Consider the following 14,576-nt stretch of genomic DNA (forward strand, 5'->3'; position numbering starts at 1 on the left):
TTTCCAAATTTGCTGGCATATTGAGTGCAGCCTTCAACAGCATCCTCCTTCAGGATTTGAAATAGCTCAACTGGAATTCCATCACCTCCAGTAGCTTTGTTCATAGTGATGCTTCCTAAGGCCCACTTGACTTCACATTCCAGGATGCCTGGAATGCACTGGTCATAGCAAACACCCTCTTCCAACAACACAAGAGAAGACTCTACACATGGACATCACCAGATGGTTGACACTGAAATCAGATTTATTATATTCTTTGCAGTCAAAGATGGAGAAGCTGTATATAGTCAGCAAAACAAGACCGGGAGCTGACTGTGGCTCAGATCATGAACTCCTTACTGCCAAATTCAGACTTAAATTGAAGAAAGTGGAGAAAACCACTAGACCATTCAGGTATGACCTAAAGCAAATCCCTTATGACTATACAGTGGAAGGGAAAAATAGATTTAAAGGACTAGATCTGATAGAGTGCCTGATAAACTATGGACGGAGGTTTGTGACATTGTACAGGAGACAGGAATCAAGACCATGCCCAAGAAAAAGAAATGAAAAAAGCAAAATGGCTGCCTGACGAGGCCTTACAAATAGCTGTAAAGAAGGGAAGCGAAAAGCAAAAGAGAAAAGGAAAGATATTCCCATTTGAATGCAGAGTTCCAGAGAATAGAAAGGAGAGAAAAGAAAGCCTTCCTCAGTGATCAATGCAAATAGAGGAAAACAATAGACTGGGAAAGACTAGAGATCTCTTCAAGAAAATTAAGAGATACCAAGGGAATATTTCATGCAAAGATGGGCTCAATAAAGGACAGGAATCATAGGGACCTAACAGAAACAGAAGATATTAAGAAGAGGAGAGAAGAATACACAGAACAACTGTACAAAAAAAAAAGATGGTGATTATAGTTAATCATAACTGTATACCTAACAGTTGTTGACAGTAAACTTTTTTAACCAATTACAAAGAATTTTTATTGTCTGCTTATAAAAAAAGTTTAGACTTAGACATAGATCTTTATCATCTGGCTTGCTCTGTGCCTCTGTTTATACACAGTAACTTCATTTCAGTAACAAATCATAGCAGACTGTTGGAAGACATTTTAAATAGCAATTAAACTCAACAGCATGTTGTACCAACAATGTACATAACCCAGTGACATAAGGAACAATATAAATAACTGTGACCAAGCTGACACACACACGCAGGCAGTGACTATCATCACAACAGCCACCTGGCTGACAGCACAGGTAAGAGACCAAGTCTGAGGAAACACCCTGAATGATGAGGAGACAGATTCCAGCACCCATTTCAGCAGGATCCCCATACATGCCCGTCACAACATACATACACCATGGCTTGCCCAATGGTAATGATCGTACCAAATTTCTGAGTTCCACTAAACAAGGTTCTGTCTTTTGTGCTCCAATTTCAATGATTTTGGCCCCAGCTAACAACTGCATGATCAAACAGATGTAATAATTGGGGAGATATCCCATTCCATTAGAGTTCCTCTTTGGATGCAAGAATAAACTCTCATCCAGTAGAAAGGATCTACAGAATCTGATGACAGGATTCTAAAGAGTGGTATCTGACAACATACTAAGAATATGAAGACAGTTATAGCAATCCATAGAACCTTCTCTCTAAACTGGATTTTCCTTTCAGATTTCTGAATTTCTGGTAGAACTGCACAGAAAAGTTTGATAACTTCTAAAAATTTGATGTCCAAGGTGGCAGCTGGGGCCCAGTGGCCTCAGAGGCCACTCCCGATGTGCTTTGGCCAGCCCTGTACAGGCTCTAAGAGAGTAAATTTTTAATGTTCTTCCCCCATCCCCACCAAAATGGTAATTATGTCACAGGTGGAGGTGTTAGTCAATGCTATGGTGATAATAATTCTGCAATATATAAGTGTATTAAATCAACATACTAACACCTTAAGCTTACAAAATATGTCAATTATAACTCAATAAAGCTGAAAAAAACCGCTTCATACAATTGTAGTATACCTTTAAGCTAAAAAATCTCATTAACACATTGTATTTCCAAGTACCCTAATCAAATGAAGAGTATGATAGACATTATTAATGATTGTCTTTACTTTTTGATGGCCACTCATTAAAGTGCTCCTTCACTAACTCTCCTGGTAACTGGATGTCCAGCAGCCATAGAATTACACACTTACCTGCTCCAAAGGTGATGTCCATTTTACAAACAAGACACGTGTGATTTGGGTGTCCACACATAAATGTTTCTCAAGTAGTTGATTATGGTCCAGCAGCACCAGTGTCACCTGGGAACTTAGAAATGTGAATTTTCTGCCCCATCCGAGACTTACTTAGAAATGCAGTGGAGCCCAGCAATCTGTGTTTTAGTAAGCCCAGGAGGGGATTCTGGTGCATACTGAATCTTCAACCACTGAATTAAATCATCAGTACTCAAAGATTAAGTAAATTACATGAACGAGCAAAAGTAATAGGTAAAAGTTAACTTTTAACCTGGTGCATTAAGTTCACAAGTCAACTCCAGGGTAGCTATATGGGCACACAGGGCCTTGGCAGTGCAGACCCCTAGACTGAACTGAAAGAGATGAGACTTGAAAGCTGGTTGAGTTTGAAGTAGGAAATGCTTCTACCAACAGTGACCAGTGGAGACCAGCCACTACTGAATCTGTCTGTGCGTATATTGTGTTCTCTTTGACCAGAGTTGACTGGATGCATGCGGATGACAACTGTTTTCATGGACATGTTCAGTGAGGTGCCAAGCCAGACATGTTTTCTTACATAGACCATGTGTCACAATCAGCTCAAAGCGAAGGAAGGCGGCATCACTAACAGCATCATTAATGTAAGTCAGACAGATCATAGTATGAAATGCTTTTATTCCTTAAAAGCAATTGTTTTAAGAAAGAGAAATCAGAACTGTACTTGTTGGTAATAACAACTGGCCATTTTTAGAACAGTACATGCTATTAGGAAAGAGCAATTTCTTTTTTTTTTTTTGAGATGCTCCTTGCTGGATGATCCACATCTATTCTATAATGACATGAACAACATACATGATAAACATGTTTAGTGAGCAAGACTCAGATTCTCAGTGGACAAGAGCCTTGACTTCCTCTAAACATTTTTTCTTGGCTGCAGCAGATGACCAAAATAATTTGATTACACTTTTTTTCAGAGCTTAGAAAGGCTAACCCCCAGTCATGCCAGAGCTCAACAAACCAGCATTAATAATCACCAAAAAAGGCACTTTAAAATACGTTTGACAAGGAGTGACACTAATGCAATGAGGACTGGTCTAAGCCCTGCAATAAACTTTGTTATAGTTCATACAGACAGTGCATTCTCTCTGTCTCCATGAGCATGTGTGTGTACATAAATATATATATGTGCGCATACCAACATTCACATACATGTATCTATCTATCTCCATAAGTCTCTGGGGAGAGAAAAAAACATTTGCTTCCTTTAATAGTACATAAAAATTCTAGTCACTTTATTTTGAACAAAAGAATGAGAGGTTTGGCAAATTAATGCAAAAAAGTACCCTACTACACCTATTGACAAAAACGGCAGTAAAATAAATACTCAAGAGTTTTTCCAGGTCATCAACTATTAAAATAGTAAAATATTTTTTAAAAGTTTATTCCACTGAAAGGAAAAGGATGGACATTTTTGGTATTGTAAATCTCACACACATTTATATTGCTTAGGTTGAAGAGAATGTAATGAAGAAAGGAAATTTCTTCCACAAATTCCTTCTTTCTAGTACCCAAGTTTCACTGATGGTGTGTTATTCCACTTAGCTTAACATATAAACAAAATTTTGTATAAATATATTTCTTTGATCTCTAAATTCTCAAGAAATTTGCACAGAGTACTGAAAGTACTTAAAGGATTTTTGTGAATTAAACAGAATTGGCCATATACCAGATCACTGCTTACCCCAGGTTTAGGTATTTTGGCTCAAGGTTTTGACAGTCCAAACCTAGCTATGTCAGAGGTGGACAGAAGGCTTACTCGTCCTTCATGGGAACAGGTGTATAAACATGTTCTTATTCTTAGGATATGAAAACACAATTAGTAATGGCATTTAAGGTTTACTTACTAACTGTATAATGTCTGAGAACAAAAATCAAAGCAATTTTTAAAAGGTTAAGAGTCAGATTCTGGGCATTTCCGTTTTTTAGCTGCTGGCTCTTCAGTCTTTTGAGATTCTAAAGTGCTGGTGCTAGATTTGAGACTGAGGTCTGCTTTAAGGTTGTCCATGGCAACAGTGAAGCCTGAGAGAAGGTACCCCCCACCTCCGCTCATCAGTAGTTTGGGATGACTTCGATCTGGCAAAACCTAATCAAGACAGAAAGACATTCATGTTTCCCTAAGCAGATAAGGCCATGCTAACAATACATATGCCAGAAATCAGAATTTAAATGACACAGATTCTCTTCAAGAGAGAACAATTTAATTAGACCAATTCCTAAGGAGGTCCTTCTTTCACGTAACAGTGCAGATAAAAGTATAGAAATTGGTTTGAGTGATTTTCTTTGAAAAATGTAAGTGAAATAATTTCTCCTAAACCTGAAGCAAGTTCCTGTTCCTGGCGGTAAAAGGGCAACTGGTTTGTGTAGCACTCTGGGCCTACAGTGGAGCTGGGTCCATGGAGAAGTAGCTATAGACCTACAGCCAGAGCCTTCCTTCTCCAACACCCTGTTAACTTTTGTCAAAAATTCTTTTCTCCTGTTTCCAGAACTAAATAAGATGACTACCATGAAGTGCAGGGTTTTCCAGGTCTGCAGATGTCCTAGATTAAGTAAGATGTCCAGGAAGCACAACAAGGCCTGTGACAGTCATGGATGCGACCCCCCCCCCCCCCCCGATCTCTAAGAGGGAACTGGCTGTGAGGTGAAGCAACAGAAAGCCTCTAGCTGCTGCTCCTTTAAGATGTGTGCATTTGAGAGTCACACCTATGGAGCCTATGGGTTATTCCAAGTTGAGAGCTGAGCACAGGTATCACAACTGTCCAACACTGCACTCCTTTAGTGGGCAATCTCTGCTCTGGGGTTCCTCATCATCCTGAGACTTTCTCAGAGCAGCATGCAAGCCCTTCCTCCCTCTTCGTCCTCCAGCTCTTTCATAGGCATCAGACCTGCATGATGGTCTGGCAACGCTCCCTGCCTAATCCTGCTCCCTCTCTATCTTTCAAAGGTGTTTCTCCAATAAATCTCTTACACTTCTACCTTTCAGAGAACCTGAACTTACAGACTCCACCAGGAAATCCTGAACACTTGCTGCAAAGACATCCCAGCAAAGAGGAAAGGGTCACCTTCTTGTTAGCTGAGGAATTTTGCTATTATCAGTTATTCACTCTACAGTGTTCTCAAAGCCTTGGGGGAACATAAGCACAGCTGTCTGCATTTTAAGTGTCTCTGGACTTGAGTTACTGACCATGACATGATAAAAGAGAAAAGGGTCAGGGCACTTTGAGTTACAGACATGAGACTCTTTCATCTCTGTAGACAGAGAACTAGGGAGATCCTCAGCTTTCAGCACTACTGTGCAGAGCTTGCAACCCAGAAGAGTAGCTCCCAGGGACTGGCTGTAAGAACATGTACGTACCTGGTAATTTCTGAGCCAGGTTTCAGACAGCCTGAGGTTGATGACCCCTCCTCTTTCCCGAAGTTTTGTGTAGCACTCCAACAGAGGCTAAAGGCATAAACAGAGTTCTATTATTAACTATTTTGAGGGCTGCAATGTTTATATGTAAGAGTTCCAGTCCATTCCATTTCAGTATTACCTCTTTATACTGACAGTAGACCACGAACGGCCTTGAAGGAGCCACAAAGTCCAGCAAAGACAGCAGCAGTGGAGTGGGATGGAAACGACTAGCTACAATTAAACTGCAAGAAAATGTTAAGACAAATTATTTATGTTCCAAGGTGGAGCACAGGTTTTAAAATGCATCTAAAATATTCAGATATTTATTTGCATGACTCACACAAAGGAAGAGTTTTAAATATAATATTCTAGAGGTTCCAAACAGTAAAATCACTAACTATTACTTTCTAAGAAACACAAACTGGATTATAAACTCTCATGGTGCTTGGCAACTCCAAGTGGAATTTTATGGCATTCTTGATTTAAAAAAAAAAATCTGGAAACAAATCCAACATTGTAATACTGGCTTTATAGATACCCGAATCTATGTCTCCCGTTAGGTTTTCCTTAGCCCTTGCCCTTAGCCAGTATCACATTAACCGGAATGCCCCACCCACCTGCAGCTAGTGGGACTACAAAGCCCCATCTGATCATGTGCTATCATTGGAGAAATTTCAATTTCTTTTAAAACTCTGAAACCAGCATAATCAATTTCCCACCTCTGCCAGATGCAGTCTCCTTTCTTTACAAACCCAAGACAGAATCATCATGCTTGTTCCCACTACAACCAAAGCAGACAGGCAGAGAGTGCTAATCTGCCTGAAGCAGAGCCCTTGAACATCAAGACATCGCCTGGGATCTTTCATCAACGCACCCATCTGCGTTTCTTTCATTCAACAGAGCAGCAGCCTCTAAATGTCTTTTCTTCTGCTCTTCTTGTCTCCTCTGCTTTTCCTGAATCTTCAAGAAGAAAAATAAGAAACCAACATCCTGAGTCAGGTTTTTGGAAATACTGGTCTATCCAAACATTTTAACAATAATTATCAACTTGAACTAAAGCAACAGAGGGAGATCATTCATAGGGAAGGTGAAAACACTTAAGAGGCCTGCTGTTATACAACCACCATGAAGCTACCTATATAATGCTTCTGTATCATAAAGTTCCATCCCAAAGATGAAATCACACATGTATACACTCACACACACTCTTTCTCTGTTTTGATATTTATTATCTTGGGAGTCGATGCTCTTAAAGTCAAATCAAATCTCAAGGCTTACATGAAGTTAACTGAAACCTTGGGGAAGACATTATGAGGGTAGTGGGAACTCTTAACATTCTTACATAATTCTTTTTACTTCCACTCTCTTTAGGCTCCTTATAGTCTGGATCTTGAGAGACAATTTCCATTGTTTCTTGTTCTTCTGGGTGATTGCTCTCTGGGGCCTCTGCTATGTTATCTTCATTCTCTTGTTCAGAAGTCTGTTTTTCCTCCAGTGTGCCATTACTTTCTTCAACTGAAGCACTGTCTTTAGGCTCTGAAGACAACATCTCGGCAGAAAATGTTCCATTTAAGAGACTGTCCACTTTGTTGAGGGGGAATTCATAAAGACCACTGAGGAAAGATTTTGGAAATCCAAAACATGCTGTTGCTGCCCGAACAGGTCCACCTCCAGGGTACAGCTGAATAATGGAGCCAAAACCTGAAAAGATAAAAGAAACAGACATCTGCTCAGTGGAAATGACTTGACTATGTAACCCTCAGGGTATGCCATGTTATGGAGACTGAAGTTTTCTCTGCTTTACGCTGTTCGCAGGTTGAAGATGATGCAGCTCCTCAGGGAGGTCCATCTGGACTCTATGTATCTTCCCAATGGAGGAAACACAATCCCAAACAGGTACACAGGAAGTCTTAAAGAAGCGTACCCCCCACTGACACCACAGTAAAACCCTGTGAGCCTACAAATTTGTATGTCACATGACTGGTGACTGGATCTCAGCTTCCCTCTGGGCCAATTTTTAAACAGGCAGTTAAAAGTTCTTATCTTCAACAGGGTCAGAGAAAGGGCAGGCAAATCAGGCTGTGTTGTTTTCTTCTAGGACAGAATACATAGCTAGTAGTCTTCCCACCCTACCCCCTCCCCTCAGTTCAGGCCAATAAAATGAGCACCAGCTACTCAAGAGCTTACTGAAATCACTGTCCTGAAGCCCTAGCCAGTCATAGGCTTCAGAACCACTCTTGCTGACATGGAAGCTGGAAAGGACACTGCCATCGGGGATGCCAACACAGCTCAGACTGGGAGATGCGGACTGTGGAGGAAGCTCCCGGAGACTGGAGCTGTGCAGGCACACCCAAGTCATTTCATTAACCTCCAGTAACTCAACCTCACTTTCCGTGAGTTTGAATTTTTTACACTCCTCTACTCAAATCATGGTAGGGTTTTATTGAACATGAAAACATTAAATCTTACCTCCCATTCGTTCCATCATTGCACCCAGCACCAAGCCTGCACACGTCTCCATCACAATCATTTTATTGCCAGCACGGATATTTCCCAATGTCAACATCTGGGCGAGTGTATCATATCTCATGTGGCTAAGGAAAAAAGAATAATGTATTCATTTTTAGCTAAGTAAAGTCTTCTATTTTAACCATCATTTTTCAAGTTTTGTTTGTTTCATAAAAATGATGTTGATAAGATTATTGATTGCTTTGGAGGCAATAGTAAAAAAGGACTTACAATTTATGAAGTAGGAGGATACTTTATGCAGATGAGCAAGATTTTCATTTTATTTAAAATCATGACTTTCTTAAAGATATATTTTCCCCCAATTATACTTTTGAAAGGAAACAAAGCGTACTTAATTTTTCCAGGTTCTCTTGCATAATACATAACTGAAAGAATGCGGGTGGACGGCTTCACAACAGTAATCATGGCTTCATATCTGGGGGAAGAAAAACAGAACATCACTTTTAAAAAGCTAGTTTAAAAATATTTTATTTGAATAATACATTTTATAAATCTGTAAAAATATTTTGTATTTCCATCCTTTTAAAAGCATAATTACTTACTTCTTTTTCTTCTTTTTTATATATTTATCTTGAGCAAATTCTGTCTTGTCTCGGAATGTTGTACTATTTTCAATTAATTGCTGAACTATTTCCTATAAGAAAAGGAGCAAGCAGATTTCCTGAAACTTTATCTTCACAGCACAGATAACTTCAAAGGTTTCTTACCACAGAATGTATCCAAAAGTCTGATTCTCCAGGCCCTTTTCCACAGAAGTCCAAATGGATGAACTTAGTATTTTTATACTCTATCCAGAATTTGTATTAAAATATTAGTACCTTATAACTCCATTTAAATCAAAGTAAAAGAACAGACATATACAATTTAGGGAGAAAAGAGGTAAAGTACACTGCCAATCCTGAAGACACTGGCTGAAAACATTATTGAAAATGAACAAAGTCAAGCTCTAAGATGCAATAAGTTATCAAATTCTCTTTTACTAACAATATTAGTAATGTCATTCACTTATATTCCTGCCTATAAGAAACAAAATCTTTGATATACTGAATTGCATAAACACTTCAAGCTATTTTTAATAGAAATGTACTGCATTTTTACATCTTACCTTAGAAAAAGTCTGCTTTAAAAAGCAAGCAATTTCCTAAATAACAAATGAAAACAAAACAAAAAAATCCTTTGGATTTTACCTCGCCTTTAATGCCTTTGTCCTTTAAAGCTTTTATGTCATCTTGAGTAAGTTTCTGAGATTTCCCATCATCAATTATATTTCGATTATCAGTGCCCGCTTCTTTGGTTTCTAAGAAAGAAAATTGCTCTATGACATATATGATCTGAAATTATTTAAGTCTTTCTTCTTCTAAGTTTATATCTATATCCAGCCCATTAGCCACTTAAATTTGGCCTTTCAGTTCTACTTCTTGTTGCTGTTCAGTTGCTAAGTTGTGTCAGACTCTTTGTGATCCCATGGACTGTATCCACCAGGTTCCTCTGTCCTCTACTATCTTCCACAGTTTGCTCAAATTCATGTCCATTGACTCAGTGATGTTATCTAACCATCTCATCCTGTGCTGCCCTCTGCTTCTTTTGCCTTCAATCTTTCTCAGCATCAGGGTCTTTTCCAATGAATTCCAGCGCCCCTGCCCCCATTCACTATCCTTTCTTGTCACAACTAGCCAAGGCCTCTCACTCATGTTCTTGCTTCCATTCTTGCCCCCTAACAATCCACCTGGACAGCAGAGTTCTCTTTTTAAAATGCAAACTGGCTCATCTATTCCAACGCACAAAACCACACAGTGACTTTCTGTAGCAATTTAAAGGCAACCCACAAGGTTATACATGATTTGGTACCCAGCTACCTTTTCAGGCCTCATTTCTCAAGCCCTGTACTTAGCCACTTCACTTCCTCGTGTTCCTCAGACACAGCAGTGTGGTTACAATGTGGGAATTTGGCATTTGCTGCTCCCTCCACCTGGAATGCTCTTGCAACGTTTCCAAGTGGGTGGATCCTCTTTACATCACTCAGGGCTAAGCTCACCATCTTAGCCAAGTCTTACCGCATTCAATCAGCCTTCAGTACACCTCCCTGCTCCATCATCTGCGTAGCACACATCACCACCTGAAATTATGCTATTTGCTTGTCTACTTGATTATTTTTGGCATTTCCTACTGCGAAGTGGGCATCCCTGGTGGCCCAGATGGTAAGGAATCTGCCCTCAATATGGGAGACCCAGGTTCAGTCCCTGGGTTGAGAAGATCCTCTGCAAGAAGAAATGGCAACCCACTATAGTATTCTTTCCTGGAGAATTCCACAGTCCATAGGGCTGCAAAGAGTCAGACACAACTGAGTGACTAACACTTTCACCGCTAAATAAATTTTATGGGATGGTCTATCTAACAAACTGCTGTAACTGCAGTGCTTAATCATGCCTGGAATGTATTTGATGCTTAATAAAAATATGAATATTTAGAAATAATATTTAATGAATATTTAATAAAGTGGTTTGAACCAGAATTTCAATAGTATTTTAATTATTTAATAATTTTATTAATAAAATATTTTAAGTATACTTATTTTAATAAAAATTTAAGCATTCAATTTTAATTAATGATAATACTAAATCCATGGGGCTGTTACTTTAACAGGCGAGGCATTGTTAAGAACTTCCTATGAGTCATATGATTGAATACTCACTATAGCTTGGTCATTAAGCATGTGTTATGGTCCTATTTAACAGATAAAACTTAGAGAAACCAAATAACTAGCTCAAGGTTACAAGGTAAGTGATGAAGCTGGAACTTAAACCTAGTCAACTGAATTAAAAACCTGACATCTTATCCTCTTCCCTATATGCTAACTACCTCAAAAGCTGGTAACTTCTAGACACCAACAGGGCTCTATACCTGCTCTTACACTGAAGTTGCAAGGATTCATGGGATTAAATATCTGCCCCAAGGTCAGAGGGCTGGTTAATGATGGGCTGGAGTCAGAACCCAGGTTATCTCAAAGCCAAAAGCAGACCCGAATTCATTCTGAGCTACAGTTCTCAGATTGTGAGTTCAGATTCCTTTGGGAACGGCCTGGGCTAGCATTTCAGAATTAATTCAGGTTGACAGGTTTCTGACCAGCAGCTCAAGAGCATCTATTTCATTCATCCTAAGTAGTATAGTGCACCTGAAGTAGGCTCTTCCTTCTTCTTCTTAGGCTGAAGACTTCCTCCATTGGTCACTTCAAATGTGGTTCCATAACTATGGCCAATGATGTTATCCAGATAGAACCACTGTTTTTCAAAAGTTACTTTCCTGGGGGGAAAAATGCAATCAATAAGCTGAATCTCATCTGCACTCAATTTAGGAAAGATATATTTGACCTAGTTTACTTCATAATCACTCTCCCTAAAGGATAATCGGCAGCATTATCTCTGACCATGAACTGACAAATGAACGAAAGAGAACTGGGCTATCGGCAGACAGATAAAATTAACAAACAAGGCACAAAAACAAGAATTTGGAATGAGAAACAGGGACAGAAGACGTTACTTTTCCGAGGCATTGATCTGGCTCCAATTTGCACTGTCTGATAGGATGTCCAAATTTGCAGACTTCAGATTTCCTGAGTAGCATAAAGTGTTGCCAAGATTGCCCTGCCACTAACACACATACTGTTTCACCTCCTGAACACAAGAAAACCTCAAAACTGAACAATCATTGAGATGGCAGGGATTTAACTAATTCCCTGGCCTAAATGGCCATTTTCTTTGACAGTTATCCAGTAAAACCAAATGACATTTGCCTGTAAACATTACTGACAATTTACACATTTGTAAGTGATGCCTAACACTGACAAGGCTCTACTGAGGCCCAGGCAATTTTAGCTTTTCCCACTACCTAGATTTTGCTACCCAGGTGGCACTAGTGGTAAATCCACCCTGCCAATGCAGGAGACTTAAGGGACACGGGTTTGATCCCTAGGTGGGAACGATCCCCTGGAGAAGAAAATGGCACCCTACTCCAGTATTCTTGCCTGGAGAATCCCATGGACAGAGAAGCCTGGCAGGCTACAGTCCATAGGATTGAAAAGAGTCAGACATGAATGAAGCACAGTACAATTTAAAAAGGAAATCCCACAAAAGCCAAAAAACTTTCCTTTCAAAAGAAGAGAAATAACACCTGCTGAGTGTTGATTAGAGGTTGGGTAGTATGTGCCAGATGGTTCACACTTTTTGGTTTAATTCTCAATTCAGTCATCCTGGACGTAGCTCTTTCCAGATGAGCAATCTTGAAGCTTAGGAAAAAGTGTCTTGCCCAAGATGCAGTTACATAGTAGGAGCTGGGATTCAAATCCAAGCCTGCCTGAACCCAAAGCCTGGTTCTTTCCACTACATGACACAGAATACACAACAAAGAACAAATGGATCTCAGGAAGTCTGCTTAGCTTCAGGACATGGCCCACATCAATAGAACTCTGAATTCTGAAAGACGTGTAGTTTATGTGCCCCATCCCACTTTCTCTTTCTGTGTGCCCTGAGAGGCTGACCACGACAGAATCAGATGGCACCACATCACCCTGGCCAAAGGCTTCCCATCATTCTAGACCCCTGGATGCATCACAAGTCTCTACTGGTGCTCTAAACCTTTTCGTAACTCTGTATGTGTATGTGTCACATCTTCATTAAGTCTCCTCCTAGAATCATCTGAGTGAATTTCTCCAAGATCCTAAGTATTCAGACAGGGCCAATTCGTGTTCTTTGCTGGGTCCTCAGTGACTGACACATAATAGACACTCAAAATATTTGTGGACATGAATCCCCTCAGAGAAGCTGAAACTCAGCTCAGACTATAGATTGTGCACCATCCCCTCCCTCATCCTTTGAGTAGTCCAGTGCTAGTGAAACACTGGGTCTGAGCTGGGTTGGGTTTACCCTCTGGCAGCTGATCTGATATGCAAAGAAGGGTACATCACTCAAACTGACCGGCCTGACAGGAGGTCGCTGTCAGGAAAGTGGGACCTAGTTAGAAGGATGCGGGCAAGAGTGAGATGTGCAGAGTCCGCTCACAGAGCCAGAATTGCTTCTGCCCAACCAGATGAGTGCAGCCCTGTGGGAAGAGTGAAGGGAGAGTCTGCCCTGGTATGCAGTTGAGCTAAGAATCATTTTCTAAATAAAATGGAAACTAATGCTATGCTTCTGCCAAGAAAACTGATAAAAAGTGTTTCAAAATATATGTCTTAAGAATACTTCTTAGAAATAAAGATGTTGCTGTCTGTCTCTTTGGGAATGAAAAGCCTAGTCTAAAAGAACATGTTTTTAAGACCCACATTCAAACAACCACATCTCGTGATAAAGCAACTTAAAAGAACAATACGAGAAAGAAAAACCAAAGGTTCACCTGTACAGTCATTATACAGCTGTGTAGCTGTGGAATCATACATCGAACTTATAACCTAAGGACTTTGCTGTACTGCTATACTTAAATTTAAAAGCTTAACTAGTATAAGCACTTTATAAAAATTATGTACTTGGAAGCAAGCACACATTTCTTATCAGAAATTCTGGGGGGGAAAAGGTATTGGTTTCAAGGACACAAAATAGTGATGAGGGGGTTCTGGGAGGCAAGGATGAGATTAGAGGGTGAAGGGTGGGTTATGTGAGAAGACAAGAGAGAACCCAACACTTGAGGAAAGAACCCCAGGACGTGGGAAGTGGGGGGGTGGGGGGCGGCTTGCTGAAGAGGGGCGGGGCACCCGAGCGAGGGCCAAGAAGGGGAAAGGACTCTGGAAAGAGTAAGTAAGATACCTAAGATAGATGACCAGGAATAAGGTCACGGTTCTGTTGGAAGACAGGAGGCGTGAGGGTGATCCGGAGGGTCAAGCATGGGATCCTGGGGGCAAAGGCCTCAGTGGAAAGATCCGAGAGGAGATAACGAGGGAGAAGATTGAGAATCCAGAGAACCAAGAATGGGTGAGACAGTATGTCTAGAAGGTGGGGCGGAGAACTCCTAAGGCCAGCGACCTGACTTACTTTCTCCGCTGGACTTGCACTGCTTTAAACACATCTTCCCGTTTCAGCACCACGAAGTCGCCGTCGCGGATGCAGTGGTTCCCGGGATACTGTGGCTGTGCGCCTGGTTGCTCCTCAGAGCTCTCCATGATGCTCAGAGGGTCTCAGAGCACCGCAGCGTCCCTCCAATTCCTCGCGCTCCGCCCCTGGCTTTAGGCCGTTGCCGCCGGCAGGCTCACCTCCAACAACCTAAAGGGACGCAGAGCCCTCCGACCGGCACCGCCCCCACGTGCTGCGTGCCGCTTCCGCTTTCCGGTCAGAACCTCGGGAGGGCTTCCGGGAGCCTCGCGGCTTCCGTCTGGCTAATCTCCTTGATTGGCTGTCCTCCATCCCGCCCCTCAC

At 40.9% G+C, this 14,576-nt stretch overlaps 1 protein-coding gene across 1 annotated transcript; it reads right to left on the reverse strand.

The window, feature by feature from the left end:
* Positions 1-2,856: 2,856 nt before the first annotated feature.
* On the reverse strand, positions 2,857-14,470 carry TRMT6 (tRNA methyltransferase 6 non-catalytic subunit). Its single transcript, XM_081556430.1, has 11 exons — positions 14,196-14,470; positions 11,351-11,478; positions 9,366-9,475; positions 8,721-8,812; positions 8,510-8,593; positions 8,119-8,243; positions 6,992-7,350; positions 6,524-6,609; positions 5,789-5,891; positions 5,611-5,697; positions 2,857-4,341 (listed from the first exon to the last, which is right to left on the reverse strand). The coding sequence occupies exons 1-11, from the start codon at positions 14,321-14,323 to the stop codon at positions 4,150-4,152; spliced, it is 1,494 nt and encodes a 497-aa protein (XP_081412556.1). The 5' UTR covers positions 14,324-14,470; the 3' UTR covers positions 2,857-4,149.
* Between the last annotated feature and the right edge of the window lie 106 nt (positions 14,471-14,576).

This window comes from Giraffa tippelskirchi, chromosome 13, assembly GCF_054371585.1.
Source record: "Giraffa tippelskirchi isolate mGirTip1 chromosome 13, T2T-mGirTip1v1.2.pri, whole genome shotgun sequence".
Classification (NCBI taxonomy): domain Eukaryota; kingdom Metazoa; phylum Chordata; class Mammalia; order Artiodactyla; family Giraffidae; genus Giraffa; species Giraffa tippelskirchi.